The following is a 25,921-nucleotide window of genomic DNA, read 5'->3' on the forward strand; positions in this document are numbered from 1 at the left end:
TGTTATAATACTCCATGCTTTAATCAAGTGGTAAATCAATAAAGTTTCAAAAGTGTGGCTTGCTTGTGTTTTCATGTAGTTTATTATGTTGGTGACCCTCCCCCCTCCTTTATTTAACTTTTAAATATATTAGACATTAAACTTAGAAGGTTTTCACTTTTAGGGGTTCTGTTTGTTGGTTGTGGGGGGCTGAGGAGGGTGTTTCTTAACACCCCTTCCCTTCCTCACTCCTCCTCCATTCTTTCTCCCGCAGTGGTAACATCCCCTTTTTTTAATGACTGCTGTTTCGTTTTTGTTTTTGTTTTTAGAGGCTGCTGCTCCTCGCCCCCTCCGCCGCCGCTTCCCGCCGGCCGCCGCTGCCCCTCAGCCGGGGCGGAGCCGGGCTCCCACAGGCGCCCCGGGGCCTTGTGGGAAGAGCCTGGCTATTGGTCGGTCGCCCCCCCCGGGGAGCGCTGCAAGGATTGGCTCACGGCGGAGCGCGTCGGGGAAGGGGAGGGCGCCGATTGGCCCGGCGGCCGAACGGTGTCCCCGCCCTGCGTGATGCGGTCACGGTGCCGCCGCCGCGCCCTCTCGCCGCAGTTTGAATGTGAAGCGCAGCCGGAGCTCTCGGAGCTGCCGCCGCCGGGGGGGAGTCGCCAGGTGAGGCTAGGCCGCGCCGCCCGGTGGTGCTGTCGGTGGGGCGGCCCGCACGGCTCGCACCCGGCCGCCGCTCTGCTCTGCTCTGCTCTGCTCCGCTCTGCGCTCGGGCGCTGGGCCCGCGGCGCAGCGAGAGGCGCAGCTCACCATGCTGGGGTGCTTCGAGCCTGCCTCCCGCAGCTCGCGATTGGCCCGTTGCCGCTGGGCCTGAGCGGTGTACTCCCCCTCATTGGCTTTCGGTGCTGCCAGTCCGGAGGTGGCGGGGAGGGGGAGGGGAGCAAGTTAGTCTGAGGGCGGTCGGTGCTGTTTGAGGCTCCGCCGCCGCCACCGGCGCGTCCTGCCCCCGGCCCGGCCCGGCGGCGCTGGGCCGGGCCGGGCCGGGCTGGGCTGCCCCTGGGCCCGCCTTGTGGAGACCGCAGCCGGGCCGCTGCCGCATGAGGCGGCGTGAGCGCCGCCGCGGGGGAGGCGCAGTCTGGCGGCGGCGGGCGGGACGGAGCGGCCCCGCCGCTCGGATAAACCGCGCGGTGGTTTCGGGCCGGGTGAGGCGGCGGGGAGGGGACCGGGGAAGCCCTGAGGCGGCAGCAGGGAGCTGGTGGCCGGGCCTAGAGGGCTCCGCTCCGGAGCGGCCCTGCCGGTGGGTCTGTGGGGAAGCGGCGGGAGCGGGCGGGGGCGGGGAGTGCCTCGTCCTGCTATCGTGGCCAGCGGGTGCCTGGCTCCCGACCCCTGCGCTGCGGTGAGGTGGAAGGGAGTGTAAAGATAGCCTTCCCCGTGAGATCTGGACCATAAACATTCTTGGGCATGTAGATGGTGTTTGGTGAACGTTGCGGTGAGGGAGTGCAGGAGCGGGCTTCTCTGAAGTTCTTCACGGTACAAGACTGGGAGGGCAGCCAGTTTGGTGTTTTTTTGTTTTCTCTCCTCTAAGCGGTCTGTCGACAATTTGACTGAAGTGGTTAATGCACTGACATTTGTGGGGCTTTCTTCTGGAGAGGGGGTTTGAAAATATTTTCTGTGGCCTTTTCAGGTGGTATATGTCACAACATCGCAAAAAGCATCGTATCAGTCTAGCAAGTACCACCAGTTTTTTTACAGAGGAAAACAAAAATGAATAGCTAGAGGAAGGGAAGGAAATAAAAGTACATAGCGGGTGAAAATACTTATGCTTTTGTATGAGGGATTGATTAAAGGATTAAAAATTTCAGCATTGGGCCTTCAAAGTTAATTCACAGTCAGCTTGAGGTGTATGTTTTTTGCATGGGCCCCTACATTACCTGTGTGTGTGAGGTAGTTGTAAAAGGCCATTCAGGATTGTCATTTCCTCTTTCAGTTTGGTTTTGTGTTTGAGTCAAGTTTAATCTTCCTAAATGATTTCTGAGTGGGTTTGCACTTCAGCCTTACAAGCTTCTCTGGAGCAGATAGTTTATATTTTTTTTAATTACGAAATATTTAAAGATTAGTTTCAACAACAAGTAGTGATGCATGAGGCCATTTTGTAGAACAGATGAGATAGCTGTTATTGGTGCTGTTTGCTTAAGCTGTACTTTATTGGGATTTTGTTGGTTGATGTGAATTGGTGAACAAGACTGCAAGCAGGTAAACCCCCAAAGGGAAGGGGAGTGAAATGTGGGAGGCCAGACTGTAGGTGGATTTTTACTTTTTGCAAAACATTTTGGAGCCTCAATTACTCATTACCGTTCATTTAATTCAAGAGGATACTGTTGCTGTCTCTTTTAATGATATGGGTACTATAGTTAAACTAAAAATTATGTCATTAAAACATACTGTCTTTGTAAGCATGCTTAAATAGAAACTATTTTTATTGCACTGATAATCAACATAAAACAAATCCAAAGTGGGACAGACAAATTTAAGTCTATCTTACTAGTTAGAAACTCCAGAGGAAAAAATTGAAATCTTTCCTTCCTCATTACTTCTGTAGTGAGTGAACTGTGCTGCTGGTGGTAAGAAAGATGAACAGAATTGGTGATGTTATCCTGAGCAACAACATGGACATTAAATCATGTCTTCTTTTAGTGTTACTGTAATTTTAATTATTCCAATTAAAGCTGTGAAGTTAATATATCACTGTGGTAAGTATGAGAATGTGTGTGGGAAGATTACTAGAGCGGAGTAATTTAGACATATTGCACAGAGTTATTCTGTATTAAGTATTGCAGTTTAAATTAACTCTCACCCTAATCTAAGTTAATTTTACAGGGTGGACAAACCCTCTGGCTTTGCAGAGTCTTTTGTCACTTTAAAAAAAATAATTTTCTGTTGAGAGTTGTCTTTGATAATGGGTATTTAATTTTAAACAAGCTTTGACTCTCCCATACACTTTGAGTTGTTCCATTTACAGCTATGTAGGGCGGGACTATTCAGCTTTCTCATCGAAGAACAGGTTTCTGGGGCTGATAGTTCTCAGAAGCAAAATCAAACTCTTTTTGTCCTGAAAGGGCAAGAGACCATATTTTTTGGCTGTATGTGGTTCATGATCTGCTGGGTGTGTGATACTGTTCTAAGAGTTTGGTTTCAATAAACTAGACAGTAAGTTACATGTAGTTGAAGAAATGGGATGTTTTGTGCTTGGTGCACACTAACTGTTGTTTTATTGGATGAGACACATAAGATAGCACTATGCTTTATGAGGTATAGTCAAAAAGAGCTGATGTGTGTCTTCTGTGGTATGCAGTTTTACATATGCTTATACATACAGATCAGAAAATCTATAACAAAACTACTTGTGGGTTTTAGGTTCTGCCAAAATGGAGCTGAGTGATGCCAATTTACAGACTTTAACTGAGTATCTAAAGAAAACACTAGATCCTGATCCTGCTATAAGACGTCCTGGTAAGTGATTCTTATGAGCAACCAAAAATGTAGTTTCTTTTTGGCCCTTCTGTATGTGTATAGCAAACTTCAATGGATGTTTATGCAAAAACTTCTTTGGAGAAGTTCTCAGTATCCTTTTAAACAAACAAACAAAAAAAACAAACAAAAAAAAACAACCAAACAAAAAAACTAATGAAGGATAGATACAAATTTATTTTGTTTGCTTTTTGTAATTTTATTTTCCTGTATTCCTGATTTTTTTTTTTTTTTTTTTTTTTTTACTGTTATTATTTAAAACAGTGCTGCTGTTCACAGTAAACCAGGATTTACTTCTAGCAGGTTATGGCTTTTAAAAATGGTGAGGAGGCAATATTTCCACATCCTGCTTTGAATTGAGAGCTTTAGTTAATAGCAGAAGCGTCAAAGACCTTAATAGTAAAGAAGCTACCGTACCTTTTGTCAGACTTGTTCTGTGTTTCTGTTCTGGTGAAACTCTGGGGAAGTGTTCATGTGTTGATTATTTTAAATAGACACTTGAGGAACCAAAGGACTCCCACTAGGCAAAAGTCAGTTCAGCTTTTGCTAACATTAGTATGTTCTCTTACAGCGGAGAAGTTTCTTGAATCAGTTGAAGGAAGCCAGAATTACCCATTGTTACTCTTAACACTGCTGGAGAAATCACAGGAAAATGTCATCAAAGTTTGTGCATCTGTAACGTTCAAGAATTATATTAAAAGGAACTGGAGAATTGTAAGTATCCTAGTGAGTAGTTGTGCTAAGATTTAATAATCCTTTTAAGGTACAATAAGATATTCTACAGTAATCGTGAGGAATGTGTGTATGTCTGTACTCTGTGAAAGAAAGTAGATCATTTGGAGAACAAACAAGAGGTGTAGTTTACTGGTGAGTGACTACAGCCTAGAGCGCTGGAGTCCATTCTGTTAAAAAAGCTTGGAGTTGGGTATAGAATGATCAACTAATAATTTTCTCCTAATATTATATGTGTATTTTGCAGAAGCACAATATTTAAAGCTTGTTTAACTAACAGTAATATTATTTAAACTGAAATGATTGTGAAGTGTCTATACACATGAGCTGGCCAATTTGGCCTGTATCTATTGTTACAGTGTTACAGACATTTCAAGCCAGCACTGCAGCTGAAAGTGATGATACCAGCTTCTCTTTCATGTAGTTGCTTCTGGGGCATAGAATAGTGTGGGGCAGTTTATTTTGGTGGCTTTGCCAGTTTAACACTTAAAAGTATTTGTAGACATCAAATAGAAGTATTGCCATTTTAATCCTGTTTTATCCTTTGTTTTGAAGAGTTCAGAAACATTTTTGAGTCAGAGCTTTTGGCATTCCTGAAATTTATTTCATGGTAGAAAGTATGACATTTGAGAGCTCAACTGCTTCAGGGATGAGCGGTTTTATTTGATACTGTTTATACTTTGTCTCACTGAAAGTACTGTTTGTATCTGAAAAATATCAAATGTATAACATTGCTTTATTACAGGGCAACTGGTAAGTATCTTAACATTACATCTTATCTGGTACCTATTTACAGTTTTGCATGTGATTTCTCCCCTCCCCCTCATACTAATATTAAGAAGCTATAGCAGTCCTAGATCTGGTTATGTTTGTTAAGATCAGTGCATTCCGTCTTGCATTAAATTTCTAGGACTTTGTTTCTGTAATACTGTATTTTCAGTCATTTCTCCCAAATTGTGTCTGTATCTATAGTGTATTGTAAATAGAAATAATGTCCTGTTACAGAAAAATTTGTAAGTGGCTTCCTTTTTATGGGTTGCTGATGTAATTCAGGATGATATTTTGTTTTGGAGGAGGAGGAGGTGCTATGCAGTAATTGCATCCAGAGGGCTGTTATGATTGCTATATGTGCTTCATATACACATATATGTGCTTCATATACACATATATGTGCTTCATATATACATATATGTGCTTCAAGCACATAGGTTCATCCAAAATTGAAGCTTTCAAGAACAGCTGTATGAACATAATATAGAGCCGTAAGGCTAGCTTACATAGGTCATGGTTTAATATGGCAGCCTTGAACTTGACTGATACAAAGCTCAGTGGAAGTAAAAGGCTATTGCCTGTTTGAGGGCTTCAGTTTGGTAGAGCCTGGAGAGCCCGATGTACAGGGCACTTCTGGAGTGAGGGAAGAGTTTGCCTTTTTTAATTTATTTTTAAAGTATGTACAGAATACTTATCTATGTGCTGCCTCTCATGTCTATTAAAAAGCTCTTATTTCCTTGGAAACTCATTAATAACTCCATAGCAGGATTTGCTGTTGCTGATCTCTCCACCATCTCTGTCCTCATCTATTTAAATTCACAGAAGTGAGTCCTGCCTCCCTACTTGGAGCTTGCCTAGCACAGCTATTGCTGCCTTTCACATCACAGAAACTTGTAAAGGTTAGGTTTTAAAGACCGTCTTTTTGTGTTTTAATGTATATAAAATGATTCTATACATTTTTCTGATTCAGTGCAATGTGATAGAAGAGGAAGAGCAAGTTTTCTGCGTCCTATTTTTATTTTTATAACTGCTGGTTTATAGAATCATTTAGGCTGGAAAACACCTTTAAGATCATCAAGTTCCGCCATTAACCCAACACTGCCAAGTACTCAGCACCACATCTATAGATCTTTTAAACACCTCCAGGGATGGTGATTCCACCACTTTCCTGGGCAGCCTGTTCCAGTGCTTGACAACCCTTTTGGTGAAGAAATTTTTCTTAATATCCAATCTAAACTTCCCCTGGCACAGCCTGAGGCTGTTTCCTTTTGTCCTATCACTTGTTACTTGGTCAAAGAGACTGACCCGCCCCCCCTCCCTACAGCCTCCTTTCAGGCAGTTGGAGAGAGCGATGAGGTGCCCCCTGGGCCTCCTTCAGGCTAAACACCCCCAGTTCCCTCAGCTGCTCCTCATCAGACTTGTGCCCTTCTCTGGACACGCTCCAGCACCTCAATGTCTTTCTTGGAGTGAGGGGCCCAAAACTGAACCCAGTATTCAAGATGCAGCCTCACCAGTGCCGAGTTCAGGGGGACGGTCCCTTCCCTAGTCCTGCTGGCCGCACTATTTCTGGTACAAGCCAGGATGGTACTGGCATTCTTGGCCACCTGGACATAACACTACATTCATGTGGTGGTTGACCAACACCCCCAGGTCCTTTTCCACTGGGCAGCTTTCCAGCCACTCTTCCCCAGCCTGTCATGCTGCATGGGGTGGTTGTGACCCACACGCAGGACCCAACACTCAGCCCTGTTGAACCTCATACAACTGGCCTCACCCCATCAATCCAGCCTGTTCAAATCCCTCTGCAGAGCCTTCCTGCCTTCCAGCAGATCAACACTCCTGCCCAACTTCATTTTCTCTGCAAACATACTGAGGATGCACTTGGTCCCCTCATCTAGATCATTGATAAAGCTATTAAAAAGAGCTGACCCCAATACTGAACCCTGAGGAACACCACTTGTGACTAGTGTTATAGATAAGCATAACTTGAAATTTTGAAATTGCTACACTTCAAAAAAGAAAAAAAAGTTTATGGGAGGATGGTGAAAGGGAGGCAAGAAGGAAGATAGTAGTGCCATCTGGTTTAAGGCATCTTAAGATCACTGAATTATTATCACAGTTAATGTGACTATGCTGTCACTGGTTGGTGACAAGCCACCTTATTATTTTATTTCTTTAGTAGAATCTTTATAATTTACTACCACTCGGCACTACTGACCAAGTGGACTTTGAACTGATTGGATAACTCGTAAAGTCAGTGTTATGGTTTTGATTGTCTAACCTGCGTCTTCATGTACAGTTTCTTGAAAGTGGCTTGAGGCAGCTCGTGCAAACTGATCTTTGAGGTTGGCAGAAGTGAGGATGGAGATGCAATCTGGTGTGGTACAAGAGACTATTGGTTAAACTTAGGTGTGTTACTGGCTTATGCACCCACCCTTACTACTGCTGAATTGCTGATTAGAAAAGTCACTGTTAGAGAAAGAGAAAAAACTAATTTCAGCTTTTTTCAGGTGCTACCATTATAGATTCATTGTAGGCAATGTCTTTAACAGATCATCTTCTTAGCTTCTTTAACAATGTAATAGTTATATAAATCAGTATAAGCAAATAGTTTCTGAAATGCTGACATTTGCTTGTTGCCTAGAGTATACAGATATGCCCATGACTTAATTATTGTTTAAATTTTAGGTTGAGGATGAACTGAACAAAATATGTGAATCTGACAGGATAGCCATTAAAGCCAACATCGTGCCCTTGATGCTTAGCAGCCCAGAACAAATTCAAAAGCAGGTAATATGCCAATTCCTGTTTGTGTCTGTGAGAATTTTTGAACATTTTAAGCTGTCTGGAGGCTCTGATTATTGGCGGAGCTCAGTTCCCTTACCAATGAGGTCATCCCAATCCAAATAACTTGGAATATATTGTTTCTTCTGCCTACTTTTTTTTTTTTTTTTAAAGGCAATTACTGTATCATCTTAGATATAAGTTATAGCATAAAACAGTTAAATATAGTAATTCTAGAAAGTGAGACTGTGTGTACACATTGACTTTAAAGTGAGATTTATTTATTTGTGGTGAGAAGTAGTCTATATCTAACCCAATGTTTTTTACATCTGACAAAAATAACAAGCGTTTTCTTGAGGTATTTGCAACATCTGGCATGACTGCTGTATTTTTTTGTAATGAAGAGCCTGCTATTATATCATGTAATGGTTATGTTTCCTTTCCAGTTAAGTGATGCTATTAGTATTATTGGTCGGGAAGACTTTCCTCAGAAATGGCCAGACTTGCTGACAGAAATGGTGAATCGCTTTCAAAGTGGAGATTTCCATGTCATTAATGGGGTCCTTCGCACTGCTCACTCTTTATTTAAAAGGTATTGCAAATAAAAGAGTTAGGGTATGGATTGTAAAATTTCCGTTCAATTCTAAATTTTTACCGTTATACTTAATTTTGTAGATTTACAAAGTCTACAGCACTAGCTTCTACTTACGCTTATTGACTTTTCAATAAGACTTTAAGTGGTTGTTAGAATGTATGCCTTGCGTGGTCTTGAACTATGTTTTTTAGTTCTTGTTTACTTGATAGTATTTGTTTAAAGGTCCGGCACAAAAAATTAATTGTATGTAGGTTAATTTGATAATAAATGTGTAGACCGTATTTTATTTTTCATTTATTTCTCTCATTTGTCAGGTACCGCCATGAATTTAAGTCAAATGAATTATGGACAGAGATAAAACTTGTCCTTGATGCCTTTGCTTTGCCCTTGACAAATCTCTTCAAGGTATTTCTTGTCAAATTATTTCTAAAACCAGTTTAACATTCTGAATTGCTTGTGAATGCCTATAAAACGAAAACTTAATAATAGTTTTTTGAAACTGTTAATGAGGTTCGAACTAAAGTCATGAAGTTAGACCTGACAAGATTGATAAGGGGAGGAAAAGGAACTATATTTTCTGGTTTTAAAAAAATAAATGTTCCATGACACTTTTCAATACGTCTTGTCAATGTGGTTTGTGTGTGTGTGTTACTTGACTGAATCTTACATCTTTTTCTAGGCAACTATTGAACTTTGCAGCACACATGCAAATGATGCTAGTGCTTTGAAGGTTCTCTTTTCTTCTCTCATTCTAATTGCGAAGCTGTTCTACAGTTTAAATTTTCAGGTGAATTTTGTTATTCTTCTAATAGTTCTGCTTTGATCTCACGAAGCTGTTACGCTTTTATTTATAGGATCCATTTGAGGCAGCCTTTAAGGCCATGCTTTATCACAAAAATAAAAGTTGACAGTCTGCATCAACGCTGGAGTAAAGGCACAGTAAGGATGGGGTTAATTAACGTTAGCTTGGCCCTATCTAAACAGAAGTTTGCAAGTGTCATAGTAAGGAGGGGTGTTGTATGGGTAGTTCTTTGCATATGGCTTGTGAAAGACAGAAGTCAAATGCCTGAGTTTGTACACACTGTGCTTCCTTATAAATATGTCTGTACGGACATGAATTTAGTCATGTAGATGAAAGTCAGTTAAAACTAGTAGCTCGGTAGCACTGTAATTCTGGTAGCGGTGTGGGGTTTTTTCTTTTGAAATCAACATTTCTAACATTACTAAATAAATGCACTACATGAAAAAATGATAAAAAGATACTTTGCTAAGGTGACATGTATTTAGTGTCTTATTGTGAACATAAGTCTGTGAAGTGTGATGATCGTGCCTTGACTGCTTGGGCTGTCGCTCCACATGGGGCAAAAGAGCAAGCTGGAGTTAAAAGGGAGGCTTGTGCTTTCTTGTTCTGAGAGTAAGAGGCAATAAGTTTCTTTTTTAATAAATCTGTAGTCTATAATAGTATGTAAGCAACTAGTTTATTTGGAAATACTGTATTCCAAAGCCTCTGTCTGGAGGGTTTTCATTTGGGAGGAGGGGCTAGTGTTTTGTTTTGAAGATTGTTTTCCTCACTTTGTTGTCCCTCAGTAGATTTTAAAGTAGATAACATACCTACATTGTAACTGGTATGTATCCAAGCAGTGCAGTCAGAAATTAAAATGTAGAGTTATGCTTTTCCCTCACAGGATCTTCCAGAGTTTTTCGAAGATAACATGGAAACATGGATGACAAATTTTCATAGTCTTTTAACTTTAGATAACAAACTTTTGCAGACTGATGTAAGTACTGCATACACCTTCTGGTTTGCCTCTGTGTAGTGGAGAGAGTTGACTGAGATCTTAAGCCTAACTCTGAACAATGCAATGTTTTCTTTGTTGGTTAAACAAAGGAATAGCATGACTATAATGAAATGGGGTGTAAGAAAAGTTGCCCCATTGTCTAAGAAATCTGAGGTCTGGTTCTTGAAGTAGTATCTCAGTTACAAGTATACCCAGCTGTGTACAAAAATCAAATTACAGATACTCATCATTGAGTAGATTTTTTCAAGCACATCTGCTAAAGTAACCTGATCGTTAGAGAGTCGCAGACTCCCTTAAGTACTTTACATCAGCATTTGCTGTCTTTGTCTAATTTTGTAAGAATTAGTAGTTTCATAGGTGAAAGATGATACTGAGTCATTAAAGCTCAGATTAATTTTGTGCACGCTTTATCCATTTTAAATGCTGTCTTCCAGATACAGTACAATAGTTTGCCACATGATGGAGCTAAAGCAACTGGTTTTTGTTTTCTGTTATAAAGAAATTTATAATTTTTTACAATATGCAGGAAGACATATTAAGTGTATCCTGTGCTATAGTTTCACAGTTGTTTTAGGCTAATGCTGCTGCGAAAAGAAGCTTTGCTGCTCTTTTCTCTTCTCTTGTGTCTGTGGGCTATTGTCCAACACAGACATTTCAGCGCTGTGCTGAACTGAGTCAGGAAGTGATATGCATTAAAACTGAAAGGTGGGGAGGGGGGGGATGGAACTGTGGTGGTATTTGGTTGAGTTTTGCTTTTTAATTCCAACTCAATTTTCCAATTCACTTTGCTTTGTGGTTCCACAAGCCTCTGTGCTGGTATGGGGAAGGGGAGGAAACTACTTTTACAACTATTCCAATTTAAACTGCCAAGATACAATGTCTTCAAATATTCTTTGAATGCCTTGTGTTGTCTTTTTCCTATTACATTTCTAAATTAATTTTATATTAAATTTTATCAGGTCTAAATGATTTATAGCGCATAATACTTTCATTTGAAATATAGGTGTGATTTATAACTTGCGGTGCAGTTTCAGTACGAATCAGCAAAATACATTAATTTTAGGGATGTGAGAGGGATTTCTTTTACCTGTTTAGAATATGCTAAAATAATAACGTAAATATTTTCTTCAAATATGTTGATACTTTTAATGTTTAAGTAGTGTTGAACTTTGGATGTTTAAGTTCTTAGTTTTATTTTATGTGAGGATGAAGAGGAAGCTGGATTACTGGAGCTCTTGAAATCACAAATTTGTGATAACGCTGCTTTATATGCTCAAAAATATGATGAAGAATTCCAGCCCTACCTGCCACGTTTTGTAACAGCAATCTGGAATCTACTAGTCACCACAGGCCAAGAAGTGAAATATGACTTGGTAAGTTGTTATAAACTGATCTTGTCAAGCTTAATAATGAATTACAAATTGGTCAGTCATGGTAAAACTGTATGTGTTCTGTTTGTGGTGTTCTAGCTGGTTAGTAATGCAATCCAGTTTCTGGCCTCGGTTTGTGAGAGACCACATTACAAGCATCTGTTTGAAGACCAGAATACATTGACAAGCATCTGTGAAAAAGTCATTGTTCCCAATATGGAATTTAGAGGTAACTTTTTGTTCCCAATATGGAATTTAGAGGTAACTTTTTAAGAGTTAAGTTTTCAAAGTCACAGTAAAATCTGACTGTAATCATACTATGTTGCTTTGCAGGACTAATAATTGAGGATTACCTCTTGTGTACTTTAGTACTAGATTCAAAACCAAGTTTCTACAACAGATTGCTGTCCTGTGGGCTTTGTAGAACTGTGTGAATATCTGATATTTTTTCTGTTTTACTGGGTTCTCAAATATAAAAGTATAGGAAGTCTAGGTCATGTGCCTTTAATCACTTTAAGCATGAAAAGTTAGTATCAGAATAATTCAAGGAGCCTAAATAGGCATGGATATCAGGCCTGCTAAACTGTAATGTCCTTCTCCAAGTTTTGATGGGCTTATATTGATCTAGTACCCAAAATACAGTGAAGATGTATTGCAGTGATAAGAAACTTCTCTCTCTTAAGTCTCTGACTCTGGAAGCCTCTTTAAAAACACTAAGGGTTGAATATGTCTTTTTTTTCTTAAATCATGAACACATGAGCTCGTGTATGAAAGACTAATTTGTGGGACAGGAGCAAGCTAAACAGGCTAGTCTGGCTGGATATGTCTGATTAATAGACATTAATGTTTTAGAAAAGTACATGAAAAAAATAACAAGATGATAATAACAGAGCTTTTTACCATAAAAAACGGAGACCTCAGTATTTAAACTTCTATATATTTTATATTTTCAGCGGCTGATGAAGAAGCATTTGAAGATAATTCTGAAGAATATATAAGAAGGGATTTGGAAGGATCTGGTAATCCACAGATCTCTACTAAGAATACTTGGTCTTTAAATATAACTGTAAAGAGCTGAAACAATTTACTAAAGCATTTATAACTTATTTTTGAAATTTGGAAGGTTCCCTCCCACTGAGAAATTTTATCCTGTTTTTGATCAAGTCTGTTGTTATGATATGCCCATCACAGTATCTTTCTGTTTTGAACAGTGTTCCTATAGGGTTTTTTTTTCCTTAATTGGATTGGTATGTCTTCTGCACTGCACACATTCTTATTTCAGCAAATATAGCCTGTAAGTCAATGCTGAATAGTAGCCACAGTTGTGTATTTAGTTCCTATGTGTAGAGTTTTAAATAACATGGAGAGACTGTGCCTGTATTTAGTAGTCTATCATGTTTAAACTGAAATTCTGACTGGTGTTGCATACAAATCTGTGATCAAGCCAGCTGGACACGAGCCAGCCCTTGTACGCCGGCACTGTGTTCAAACCAATACAGTAACCGTCCTGAAAACACAGGGCTGTGCTAACAGAGCTCCTTCACTTTCAGATTGTAGCTGTCTGGTCTTCAGCCAGGTCAGAACACAAATGATCCAAATCTATATCTGTATGAAAACTCTGTATATGCTATTCTATGTCACTGACAGTTTACTGACTGACACTTTTAGTTAGATTAATGACACTTCATAATAGATTTAAGAAATTAATGTATTCTTGCAGTGGAAGACAAAATTGGAGGAAACCGGTTTTTAACTTTTTGCAAGCAAATTTTTCATCATTCTTATCCAGGATTGGCTGTTTTCTAGGTATTTGTGGAGCTTTTATTTGTTAGCTACTTCTGCTTTCAAGAGAATTGAGGCAAGAAGTATTTGTGGTCTTTGGAAATTACTTTAGAAATGTTCTCTATTGCATTTAAATTGACTTGCTTTATTTTCCTTCCGTCCATTCTGGTTAGTATATTGTATTAAAGACCAGCTCACTTTTTTGTTTGTTTGCTTTCTTGAAGCAATGATTTTTTACAGGGTCTTTTTGTTTGTTTGTTTTTTATTTACAAAAATGTACTGATTCAGTAAGGTGGGCCAGCAGCTAAGCACCACACAGCAGCTTGCTTACTCCCCACACTGCTGCAATAGGATGGAGGAGAGGAGGAAGAGTAAAAATGAGAGGACTTGGGGATAGAGATAGTCAGTTTAAGTGTGAAAGAAAGGAAGAAAAGGAAGGAGAAAAAAAAAGTCAGTGACTTACCACCTCCCACAAGTAGACTGACACCCAGGTGGTCCCTGAACAATGGCTACCTCCCCAAAAAGCCTGTCCTCTCACTTTTTACTGCTGATCACAACATTATATGGCATGGAATATCCCTTTGGTCAGTTTGGATCAGCTATTCAGGTTGTGTCCCCTCCCAACTTCTTGCCCACCCCCAGCCTACTTGCTGGGAAGGCAGAGGAGGAAAAAGAGAAAGCCTTGACACTGTGCAAGCATGCTTCAGCAACAGCCAAAACACTGGGGTGTTATCAACAGTTTTAGTCACCAGTACAAAACACAGCACCATATGGACTGCTATGAAGAAAATTAACTCCATCCCAACGAGACTCAGTACATGTGGGTGCATAACTGTCAAGATAATAAAAAGCCTCCCCCTGCATGCTTACTGAAACTTTCTTTAGAGGGCTGTGAATACACATGCAGTATTGGTAGGTGTCTGTTCTTCCTTGTTGTACAAATAGTGTAGAAATATTAGTGTAGAAATATTATAGTGTACAAATGTGACAGTAAGTAAAAGACTTAAATGTGTTCTTACACATCAGTGTGGAGGATTGCAATAGTTAACATAAGGTATGACTGTAACTTGAGAAGCTGTACATTATATTTTTATCATTGTTATGTTTATTAATTTGAAAAGCTGTATACTTTCTCATGCCCAAAGAATCTTTGGTTCTCATGCAGATATTGACACCAGGCGCAGAGCAGCTTGTGATCTAGTCAGAGGCTTGTGCAAATTTTTTGAAGGACCTGTGACAGGGATTTTTTCTGGATATGTTAATTCTATGCTGCAAGAATATGCAAAGAATCCATCTGTTAACTGGAAGCACAAAGATGCAGCTATTTACCTTGTTACCTCTTTGGCATCCAAAGCTCAAACACAGAAGGTACTTTTACATTCTATTCATTTGCATCCATATGTATTCAAATATTATAGTGTACATCAGGACTGCAATTCATTTTACGCTGCTTCAGAATGGGAGTAACTGTATTTGTAGTAGTTCAACGTTGATGAGATTAAAAGTTGGCCATTATATAATCCTATCACAGTTGGTATTTTGTGGTATCTAGTCTTCAGATAGATTGGGCAAAGTCAACAACCATGTGTGGCCATTTGGCAGGTCTTATTACCATGTGTGAAGCAGCTATACAAAGAAACAAAATTAGCTTGGGTCTAGAACCTCTGAGATTTAAATGGTACTAAGCCAGAGTTTGTAAACCATGGAAGGTCAAGTTCAGCTTTACAGAAGATGATCAAAAGTGTTAAGCTGACTAGAAGGAATTTAAGTGACTTATAGTTCTTGTCATTTTATTTCCTAGTGTTTCATTATGAGTGCTTATGATTTGGAAATGACTTATGAATGCTAATGGTGGCTGGAAATGGATCTCATCACTTGTTTGGGAGAAAGCAACTAATAGGCTGGATACATTGAAAAGCCACATCTGAACTAACCTAGATTTGGAAACAGTAGCATTGTATCAAATGTCCTATAGAACAGATTTTACTATACTAATAATTATTTTAAATGTTAGTACAGTTCAAATCTCAGTTGCTTTACAGGACAGATTTGAGGCAAACATAATAAAACATGTACAGCATCTTTATGCAATTTTGCTGAAGGTTCTCAGTCTTTTCCTGAAACTCTAGTTGTATACTACTGCAAAGGAATTGCTACTGATAGTGATGCGTAATGTGAACCACAGTCTTTTAGCAATTAGAAAACTAAGTTGTACGCCTTTCTTTTTCTGGGCTACATAGTGGCAAATACAGGATAACGTCACTCAGAACACTTGATTGATACATATCCGTCTGAAAATTCTGTCTTAAAAATGAGTTGTGTTTTTCATAAAAGAAAACTAAATAGTTATTATTTTGCTGCTCTCATTCAGAACTGGAGTCTAACTGGAGTCTGAGCCCTAAGCTTTTCCTTTTTAAAAAGCCTATCAAAAAAAAGTGTCAAGTTAGTAAGATACTGATATTTTATATCTAAAATTTTGATTGCTTAATACTGTGTTACGTGCTATTGTTCCTCAACTCAAACCTGGTAACTTTGAACCTCAATAGTGCTACAGCTGAAACCTAGACACTAAAAACATGAAGAAAAAGAAATTGAATGGCACTCTGCTAAAGATGCGGTCTCAACAATCCTGTCACGTGCATGCACACTTTAGATTCCTTTTATTAAAAGGACATAAAAATGTGTAAGAAAACTAGCTGAATGTCAACATTCAACCAGAGCTGGTTTGATTTTTATTTTTCTAGCATGGAATAACACAAGCCAATGAACTTGTTAATCTGACAGAATTCTTTGTGAATCACATTCAACCTGACTTAAAGTCTGCTAGTGGTAAGTTAATGTTAATTTTGATACATCATTTTTTGTGGTATATCTACAATCTTGACAGCGACCATTGTTTCTTAAGGCTCAAGCACTCTTATATCATCATAATCTCTGAGACAGAAGACTCTAAACACCTGGCACATGGGAAGTAATTCAGATTTGTTTGGCCTGCAGTACATGCTATCTGCAAGATCAGAGCATGTGCACACACAGTTGGTATCAGTTACATGCTTAAACTTGTTGAATCAATGTAATTTGATTTCTGTATTTGAGACCTTGTGGCAAACTTCTATGCTATACAAAACCTTGAGAAGTTAAAATACTGAAGCCTAGGTTATAGCCTGTGTCAGTCCATATTGATGAGATTATGGATGACTAGATTTAAGCCACATGATTTTATGCTTCATATTTTATGCTTCAGCAATTATGTTACGTAGTGCAATGTAGTGGAACATAGTTAATTGTCTTGGAATATGTAATTGGAGGCTGTTAAAATCAGAGGCAGAAGGAGAAAAGTCATGTGAAAGAGTTGGGCTCTACACTTAATGGTAATGGGATGTGATTTGGACGTAAAACTGATATTCTGTCTAACAGTGCCCATACAGAAATGCAGAAACTAAGCAGTGTAGAAAAATACTGTGTGTATTATTTTTGAGTGGAAAAAATATGACTTTGTCACCTCTATATATAGTGTATGTTCAGTAATCTCATATTAAAAATATCAACAACATTTGCATGTTTTTCTATTGCAGTGAATGAATTCCCTGTGCTAAAAGCAGATGGTATCAAATATATCATGATTTTTAGAAACCAAGTAAGTTTTTCTTTTATTGTAAAAACATATTGTAGTTTACTTTATACTTGCCAAGCCTAATCTATCTTACTTGGCCATATGTTAACTCAACAGGTGTTTGATAGTCATACAACACTTCATGCTGAATTTTTAGTTTTGAAAGTAAATTACATTGTTATAAATATCCAATTAGCATGTAGTCTGTATCGTATCCATATGCTGTGGGAGCACTGAACATCTTAGCATGCTTAGTTCTGTGACACACTCAGACTTTTCCAAGTGAACGTTAGTCTAAATATATTTGATTGCTCGTATCATTGCAGTAGTTGTTAGAGAGTACAACTTTGTCCTTTACCTTTTCTGATTTGTGAGATGCACTAAGAAAATATATTGAGTTTTATTTCTAAATTTTAGATTACCTTTATTCATATCTTATGAAATACCTGATTTTTTTTTTAAAGCTTGATTTTTTTTTTTTTTTATTGTGTGTTAAGACAAAGTGAAATGGAAAAATAAATATATGTTAGAAATATATGCACTTACTGTTAATCAAATGTAACATTGATGATCGGGGGAAGTATACAGTACAGGTGATGACAGACACAGGTACCTCTTGGTTTTCAAGGTGTGATTTAGCAACTGGAGAAGCCTTCTAAGATTTCTTCCTCTGCCAAGCTTTCACTTTGTAGCTGATTTGCTCAGAGTTGTTATGCTCTAGTGTTGAACCATCTGTATTTTTATGTAACATATGTATAACTTGTTGCTATATTTTTGTAGGTATCTAAAGAACAACTGTTGGTATCTATTCCTCTCTTAATCAATCATCTTCAAGCAGAAAGTATTGTGGTCCATACTTACGCAGCCCATGCTCTTGAAAGACTGTTTACCATGAGGGGAACAAATAATACTACCCTGTAAGTTTTCAAGCAGAAATAAATTCATTCATATGTAGTCTTTGTCCATTAAGGATGAAAAATATCTGTAGAGGATCTTCTATTTCTTAGTATTACAATACTGTAAAATGCTTGAAGTTTGTGAGTATCTTTCATCATTAAAGAGCTGTGTTTTACTTAACAGCATTACAGCTGCAGAAATGGCACCATTTGTAGAAGTGCTATTAACAAACCTTTTTAAAGCACTGACACTTCCTGGCTCATCTGAAAATGAATACATTATGAAAGGTAAATGCTTTATGAGTTCTGCAATATAAGAGTAACTTTAAGCTGGGGTAAAGGCTTATAATTGCAAGCTACTGAAATGTTATTTGATAAACCTAATTTATGCAAACAGGTTAGAGGTATATGCAGTCTGCAGTTATTTACCAGGCTGTACTAAGCCATTTTTGACTAAATTAATGGTACCAAAAAGAAACACTAAATGGTATTGTGACAAATTATTTCTCAAATGGTAGTCTTTGTAGTCAGGACAGCTGTCTAAGCACTGTCAGTAGGAGATGTGAGTGGGTTATGGCTAATTTTATGCCAAGATTTGAGATGTGCCCAAGATAAATGGTCTCTGCAAAGTTATTTAATCTTCTGTGCTCTGTCTATAGAAGGGAGATAATGACTCTTTGTTTTATCCTTGTTATGATTATAGATTGATTGCTCTTGCAGCAGGTGCTCTTTCTTATCGTGTCTAATTCCTTGGGTTCCAATTTAATAGTAAAAGGTAAAGGATTTAGGCATACGATGGATGAATAAAGTGTATGTTTGTCTCCAGAAGTTAATACTTTCAATTTATTTGCAGCCATCATGAGGAGTTTTTCTCTGCTGCAGGAATCTATAATTCCATACATCCCTTCTGTCATCACACAGCTTACACAGAAACTGCTGGCTGTCAGTAAGGTAAAGAAACAGTCTATCTGAGCAAAATGTTCACTTTTTACATTTTAGACCAGTCTTTCTAAAGATTTATGTATACCTTGTTGTTTGTGTTCTGTTAGAATTGTTCAACATTTTATGACTCAAATTAAAATAGCCTTCCAGTGAAGCACTGTCTTCCTTCTAAGACATACTTTCAAATCATTCTCCCCGGCTGTCATCTGAAATTTGGAAACTGCATATGAAATCTTTTTGTAATACCAGTTTGTTCTAGCATAAATGCTTGCTTGTGCAGAGGCCACTATTACATTAATCTGGTTTTCTCATAACTCCTGTATTCTTTGCCCATGAAGCTTCTGAGGCTAGTATTAAATTTAGGCACTGAAATGTAGGATTAAATTAAATAAATTACCCTCCTGCTTTTGATGGCTAAAAGTCTCTTAGTTTTTTGTTCAGGCTGGGCTAATATTCTTGAACATTAACATTAGGGGATGCTTTAGAGTAACTTCATCAACTATCCAAAAAACTTCTACTATGTATAGTTTAAACTTAGTTACAGAGTATAAGAAGTGTTCAGTAAAGAACTGACTATGTACTTACAGGATTTAAAAATATTTTTTTTCCACTTGTTTGTGATACTTTAACTGCTTGCTAGTTTATTAGAGCTTCTGAAAAACACTTGTTGTCTTTAAAATATTTATAAAAAACACCCCTCCTTTATGCTTTAGAAGTTTTTGTTTGCTTTTATGGAATTTGTTTCACTAGCATATTAATAAGCAAGTCATAAGTATCCTTATTCACAATTGCTGCTTCAGACTTCAGTTGAAATAAAAAATATATTTTACTAAATACATGACTTGGATGCAAGTTTGGATTGATTTTTCTGTTTATAACTTGTTTTTAGAATCCAAGCAAACCTCACTTTAACCATTACATGTTTGAGTCAATATGCTTGTCGATAAGGATAACATGCAAAGCAAACCCTGATGCAGTTGGAAGCTTTGAAGAGGCTCTGTTTATGGTGTTCACCGAGATACTACAGAATGATGTGCAAGGTAAATTAAAATCAGTAAGTGCTCATGTGCTCTCTCTACTATAGCTGTTTGCTGTGAACTACCTCATGGCAGTTTTTCTGTAACACAGAAAATTCAAGTGAGAACACCGCATGTTCACAGTCCTAATAAATACTTCTAGGAAGCATCTGGGTTGTGCCATAGAGTACATCAACTGTATTAACTTATTTTTAAAACAAACTGTAATTTTGAAATATCTAACAATTACTACTCCAAAGCCTCTTATTATTCTTCTTAATTATATTGCTTGGTTTCTAACAGTTTGTTTTTCATGTTTTGAACCATTACCAAATAGAGGAAATAGAAACTGTATGTATACAATGCTTGTGATTTTTTTTTGAGTAGTTAAATGTGGGAAGTGATACATTTCTCCAAGATTTTATTTGTTGGAATCTTTGTGTTAATATCATAAAACTGTAGTTTCTATCGATAGATATGTGGTTTCTAGGAATTGACTGTATTAGCTGAATTTGTAAATGTCATCATTTCTTTTCCAGAGTTCATTCCATATGTCTTTCAAGTGATGTCCCTACTTCTAGAAATGCATAAAAATGAAATCCCATCATCCTATATGGCATTGTTTCCTCATCTACTTCAGCCAGTATTATGGGAAAGGACAGGAAACATTCCTCCTTTGGTCCGACTCCTGCAGGCTTATTTAGAGCGGGGTGCCAATACAATAGCAAGTGCTGCTGCTGACAAAATTGTAAGTTGGATTGATTTAGTCACAGTGTATGCCTCTAGACATGTTGATTTAAGATCAGAAATGATGAGGAAATTTTTCTTTTAGTGAATGGCTGGATTTATGCAGAATTTGTGCTTGTACTTCAAATTAATGGTGCTTGTGTAGAAAGACAAAAAGTAATACGAATGCAGGCTTTTGGGGATGATTTTCCATTATGTAGATAAGGTAAATCCTAGACTGTCACGCTTTTGTCAATGACAGTGTAAAAGTCCTGCACTTAGTTTTTGCAAGGAGGTAAATTTCCACAATTTTCCTGTCTCTGTTGCCTCATGTTGAACACTGTAGATCAGGAAAACTCTCAGAGGTTCTGTTCAGAGCAGTCTTGAGAAGAGAGAGTGAGGAGGAGCCAAAATGCTGGGAGATCTGAGGATTAGTGAATTCATTGGGAGATTTATTCTGCATACCTAACTTGTTATTTCTGCTGCATGATCTGCTGTAGTCAGACTTGATTAGACAATGCCATTGATGAAGCAGACATGCGTGTTCAAATTGGCTTTGGTGTTCATTTCATCAAGGTTAATCTTAATGCTCAAAGGAACATCACTTGGTCCCAAAAGAAATCTCTCTTCCTTGTCCTTAGAGTGCAGAAACAATCCTGTTTTAGGCTGTGAAAGCTTTTGTCTTGGCGTATGTCTCAGATGGTAGGTGCTAACTTTCTGGTAGGTCTCATATGAAGAACTGTTGTATCTAGTTTTATATTTGCTTTGCTTACAGCCTGGATTGTTAGGTGTGTTCCAGAAGTTGATTGCCTCTAAAGCTAATGACCATCAAGGATTCTACCTTCTAAACAGTATTATAGAGCATATGCCTCCGTGAGTATGAGTTGAAATTGTGTTCAAAACTAATTTCTGTAGACTTGGTATGTTTGTACACTTCATAGTTAATGTTTTAACAACTGAAAAACACCACGTTTATGAGTAAAATAGATTAGAACAGTACTATATATGTTTTCTGTGAAGTGACATTAGTAAAATCCTAGTATGAATTGAGTAACTATTCTTTTAAATTTCCAGTGAATCAGTTGACCAGTACAGGAAACAGATCTTCATTCTGCTATTCCAAAGACTTCAAAATTCCAAAACAACAAAATTTATTAAAAGTAAGTTCCTTGCTATATGAAAAGCTTCAGCGTTGGTGATGCCAACAGTTCAGAACACGCAGCTGTACTGAATAAGTATCCCATCATTTCCTGTGATTATGTGGATGAAGAGATACTAGTGACTCTTAATATCAGTGACTTTCTTCAAATTATTTGTGTAATCAAGGGCGGCGTATAGGGCAGTTGCCACAGCAGGTGACACTTATTTCATGAAAACTGAAGGAATGGAACTAAAATAAGGGAAAAAGACTTGTGTACTCCTCTTACTTTTTTATGCTGTGTGATATCATTAATTATCTGAAAGTGTCTCCATTTAATATTCAACTAATACCAGCAAACTTTCACTCTTACACAACACAGTAATACTGACCACACTTCCTTTTGTTCCGTGTAGTTATGTTATTACTGTTAAATATTCTATGCATTTGTGTCATTCCACCTTAAGATGGCTTAAGTTACAGTGTTTAATGTTAAGATAGCAAAGCTGTGATATTATTGAAATACATATTCTGGTTATTCCTGCTGTAACAGAAAGATTATTGTCATGTTGATTAAATTATTTTAATGATAGTATCACTACACAAATTATGCAATATCTACTGCTTAATCCTATCAAATCTGGTTAATGCCACCTGATAGGAGCAAGAATGATAGGATTGCTTATAATGGCCTTCCACAAACAAAATCTAAGTGGTGCTTTTAATGCATTGCATCTGTGCCCTGGTACAAAGGTCACGCAAAGGGATTCACAACTGATCGAAGAACTGCAAACTTCAAGGTAGCAAGTTAATGTATGTCACTAAAACTGAACATTTATAAAGATTGTCATTTCTAGCCCCTTGAAAAACTTGTTAGCATGTATTCTGCTGCTGACTCTAAAGCTATTATTTTGTTTTCATATTGAGTTTTAATTTGACCTTTTTCTTGTTATAGGTTTCCTAGTCTTCATTAACCTGTACTGCATAAAATACGGGGCATTAGCTCTTCAGGAGATATTTGACAGCATACAGCCAAAGTTAGTATGATTTTTTTTTTTTAAGACTGATGTGTAATTTTTGAAGTAGGAAATAGGTGTCTTTAGCTAAAATTGAAAACTGCATTTGTCACTAATTTGACTAGCCAAATGTTTCTTCTAATGTTGTTGATTTATTTGTCTAGCAATATTTCTTTTTCTGATTTGTTGTTCACAGTTCTTCATTGATAGTTCAAGATACTAATCTCCTGAGCTGGTCATAAAAAGAAAAGAGGGGAATAGTAATGTTTTTATTCTTTTCCTTTTGTGAAAAGTTTGTATGCTTCAGTTTTTACTAGGCATCCACTGTGACAGGGCAGCATCTTAACAAATTATTTGTCTCTTTTTTTCCTAGTGATCCGTATCGTTTCTGTTTTCTTTCGTCACCATCAGGCTGATAAGGCTCTCTAATACTTTTTCTTTTAATGTCATAATAGGATGTTTGGAATGGTTTTGGAGAAAATTATAATTCCTGAAATCCAGAAAGTGTCTGGACAAGTTGAAAAGAAAATATGTGCTGTTGGTATTACAAAAATATTAACAGAATGTCCTCCTATGATGGACACAGAGTACACCAAGCTGTGGTATGTAGAGCACTTCTTCAAGTTCTGTTAGTGAGGCTATTAGATGGTTTTTTTTTTTAAATATTGAGCTAACATCAAAATATATTCTTCAAATAAACTCGGTTGTGATTTCTCCGGGCCTGCTATTGTTATGATGCTGAGTTTCAGGCTTTTCACACCACTTCCAGTTCTCAACAAATAAAATGTATTTTCAAAGCAGATGCCAGAACTGGTTTGAGATTTTTGTGATGGAGATAGCACTTGTTGAGCTAGCTAGGACTGCATTTAAGAAAATATACTACTTTCTTTTAGCTTGTACTCTTTCTGAAGAACTAGGCCCAGTTTTGTCTTAAAACTCTTCTACAGGTCAGGAGACCTGAGCTAGTCTACTTATAATCTATCAGAGACTGTAACATCTTAGCTTGACAGTAGAATCTGGGGAAAAGCTATCTAGAAAGATCGTAAGTCAGTCTAGGATGTCAGGTAGCCTGAATTTAATGACAATAACTGGATCCCTGAGCTAGAACTTTTTTTTTTATGAACTTGGAGAAAATATGTAGTCTGGAAAATAATTCTTAGATATGTTTCATGACAATTTCACAAGATAAAAAATAAAGACATTCTTAGTGCTTTTAATATGAGCATCTACATTATGCCTGTAAAATGCACAGACCCACAGTTCTTCAAGTCTAGCTTAGACTGGGCATTTACCATTTTAGTAGCTAAGCAAATACCTGCAAGGACTAAATTGTAAGGGGGTCCAGGTAATTTGAACATTCTTGTAAAATGCACCCTGTCCTAATGTATATTTAGCACTCCAATTTTATCCTCCCCTCTTTACATATAGGACTCCTTTGCTGCAGGCCCTCATTGGCCTCTTTGAACTGCCTGAGGATGATACTATCCCTGATGAAGAACACTTCATTGACATAGAAGATACTCCAGGATATCAGACTGCATTCTCTCAGCTAGCCTTTGCTGGGAAAAAAGAACACGATCCTGTAGGTCAAATGGTGAACAATCCTAGAATCCATCTGGCACAGTCTCTTCACAAACTTTCTACAGCGTGCCCAGGCAGGGTAGGTGACTTTTATGCATGGCATGCTAATGCTAAATTCTACAGAGAAGAAATGCTTTTTTCATAATGGGTCTCTTTTGCTAATGTTTAATAATCAGCAAAATGAAGTATGCAATAACCAGAATGCAAGGTATTGGTCTCTTTTATGCCTTAATGGAATATAGCTTTTGTAAGGTTTTTTTCCCTAGTAACCTTTAGAAAGGCCGTATTTTCACATTACTTTAGCAATAAGCTTAAATATGGCATTTCTTAAATGGAAATTTACCCACTTGTTGGTATACAACTAATACTTATCTCCAGTTCAGTTATATGTAGTCATGAAATTTCAGGCAACTCATGTTAAATTAAAGAAATTAGGTTTATAGTTAACTATTGTAACCAGTACCATCTTTGTTTTGTTCAAGATTTTGGTAGGTAAAGATTGCCTGAGAGATCTGATATTTGCTGCATCCAAATATCTGCTTTTAATAACTGAAGGTTTTCTCCACTCTTTTCATATTTGATTCAGATAAGTAGTACGTAAAGCTGTCAGCATCAGGAATTGTAATTCCAGCAACTGCCTTCTCAATGGAAAACTGCTGCTCTCAGGATGTCATTTGATTTTTGTGCCTTATGTTGACACAGTGATTAACAGGCTATAGCAGCAGTTTAATGTATACACACGTTGACACTTCTGCTCTATCGTATGTTTTAAGGTTCCATCAATGCTGAGTACTAGTCTGAATGCAGAAGCGTTGCAGTATCTCCAAGGATACCTCCAAGCTGCAAGTGTGACACTGCTCTGAATTGCCCACAAGCAAGATCAAAAGCTGTTTTGTTACACAGAAGGTTGACACTGACTTTTTTATAGCAGAGCTCAGATGAAATGAAAAATGCTACTTGAAAATGTGTTGCAGAATCCATCTTGTAAAAGATAAATGTGGCTTTAACCAGAAACTGAAAGAATTTGGTGGTTTGTGTACTCATAGATAAAAGGTGGCTAACTTCCATTCCCAGTTTAATTTTAAAGGGAATAGTCATAGCGGTTTGTTATGGGATTTATTTGAAATCTGCATCTGCGGTGTTTGGATAACATTTTTGAAATGTACGGAGAGCACTGGCTGTAGAAACTCACTTCGGTCACTAAAATTCCTTTTCATTTTGATGTTGTCCTTTGTATTTCTTTTGTCTTTCCTTAAACTTTATCTAAATTGTGAATAAATAAGAACGACTTGTTTAAAATGCCTGTCACTGTGCGCTTACTGTTTTAGAAGAATGTAGTTGGTTTAAAAGAAGATAATGTTTTAAATTTAGGATAGAATATAAAATAGTGGGACTGTGAGAATTTTTCTTCATCTTAAGTAATAATTTAAATACATTTTAGAATCATAGAGAGCAAATCTAAAACTTTGGCAGAAGATCCAAAGCTATTATCACTTGATATTCATCAACAGGTGCACCCCTTCTCTTTGAACAAGACGTGTCAGTATAGTGCAGTAAAAGCAAGTAATATACCCTCTTAGAGTGGGTATCAATCTCCAAGTGGATTTTTAGTGATGTGTTGAAACTGAATCAATGATCTTAGAGTTAAACTTAACTCAG

The 25,921-nt window shown here is 37.7% G+C and overlaps 1 protein-coding gene across 3 annotated transcripts; it reads left to right on the forward strand.

Moving 5' to 3' along the window:
* The first annotated feature begins 536 nt into the window (after positions 1-536).
* CSE1L (chromosome segregation 1 like) lies at positions 537-25,561 on the forward strand. 3 transcript variants are annotated; one of them, XM_042800949.1, is made up of 25 exons: positions 537-639; positions 3,388-3,483; positions 4,073-4,215; positions 7,693-7,794; positions 8,235-8,380; positions 8,698-8,788; positions 9,063-9,170; positions 10,069-10,161; positions 11,388-11,555; positions 11,652-11,781; positions 12,506-12,571; positions 14,500-14,702; positions 16,079-16,163; positions 16,910-16,971; positions 17,728-17,864; positions 18,028-18,131; positions 18,697-18,794; positions 19,675-19,825; positions 20,341-20,549; positions 21,303-21,400; positions 21,602-21,687; positions 22,621-22,702; positions 23,137-23,283; positions 24,110-24,341; positions 25,036-25,561. In XM_042800949.1, exons 2-25 carry the CDS (start codon positions 3,399-3,401, stop codon positions 25,123-25,125), a joined length of 2,916 nt encoding a protein of 971 aa, XP_042656883.1. In that variant the 5' UTR covers positions 537-639; positions 3,388-3,398; the 3' UTR covers positions 25,126-25,561. The 3 variants fall into 3 exon arrangements, with proteins under 3 accessions (XP_042656883.1, XP_032849483.1, XP_032849481.1); XM_032993592.2 differs by lacking the exon at positions 537-639 and adding an exon at positions 971-1,175; XM_032993590.2 differs by lacking the exon at positions 537-639 and adding an exon at positions 1,186-1,270.
* Positions 25,562-25,921: the final 360 nt, after the last annotated feature.

The sequence above is a fragment of the Tyto alba genome, unplaced genomic scaffold (genome assembly GCF_018691265.1).
Source record: "Tyto alba isolate M040663 unplaced genomic scaffold, T.alba_DEE_v4.0 Super-Scaffold_33, whole genome shotgun sequence".
In the NCBI taxonomy this organism is placed as follows: Eukaryota; Metazoa; Chordata; class Aves; order Strigiformes; family Tytonidae; genus Tyto; species Tyto alba.

What these genes read in the sequence shown, in the direction of transcription:
- CSE1L (XM_042800949.1), top strand. Translation starts at nt 3,399, where the DNA reads ATGGAGCTGAGTGATGCCAATTTACAGACTTTAACTGAGTATCTAAAG. An exon ending in AACTGCTGGCTGTCAGTAAG is followed by an intron (nt 18,795 to 19,674) that starts GTAAAGAAACAG and finishes ACTTGTTTTTAG; the next exon opens with AATCCAAGCAAACCTCACTT. An exon ending in ATTATAGAGCATATGCCTCC is followed by an intron (nt 21,401 to 21,601) that starts GTGAGTATGAGT and finishes TTAAATTTCCAG; the next exon opens with TGAATCAGTTGACCAGTACA.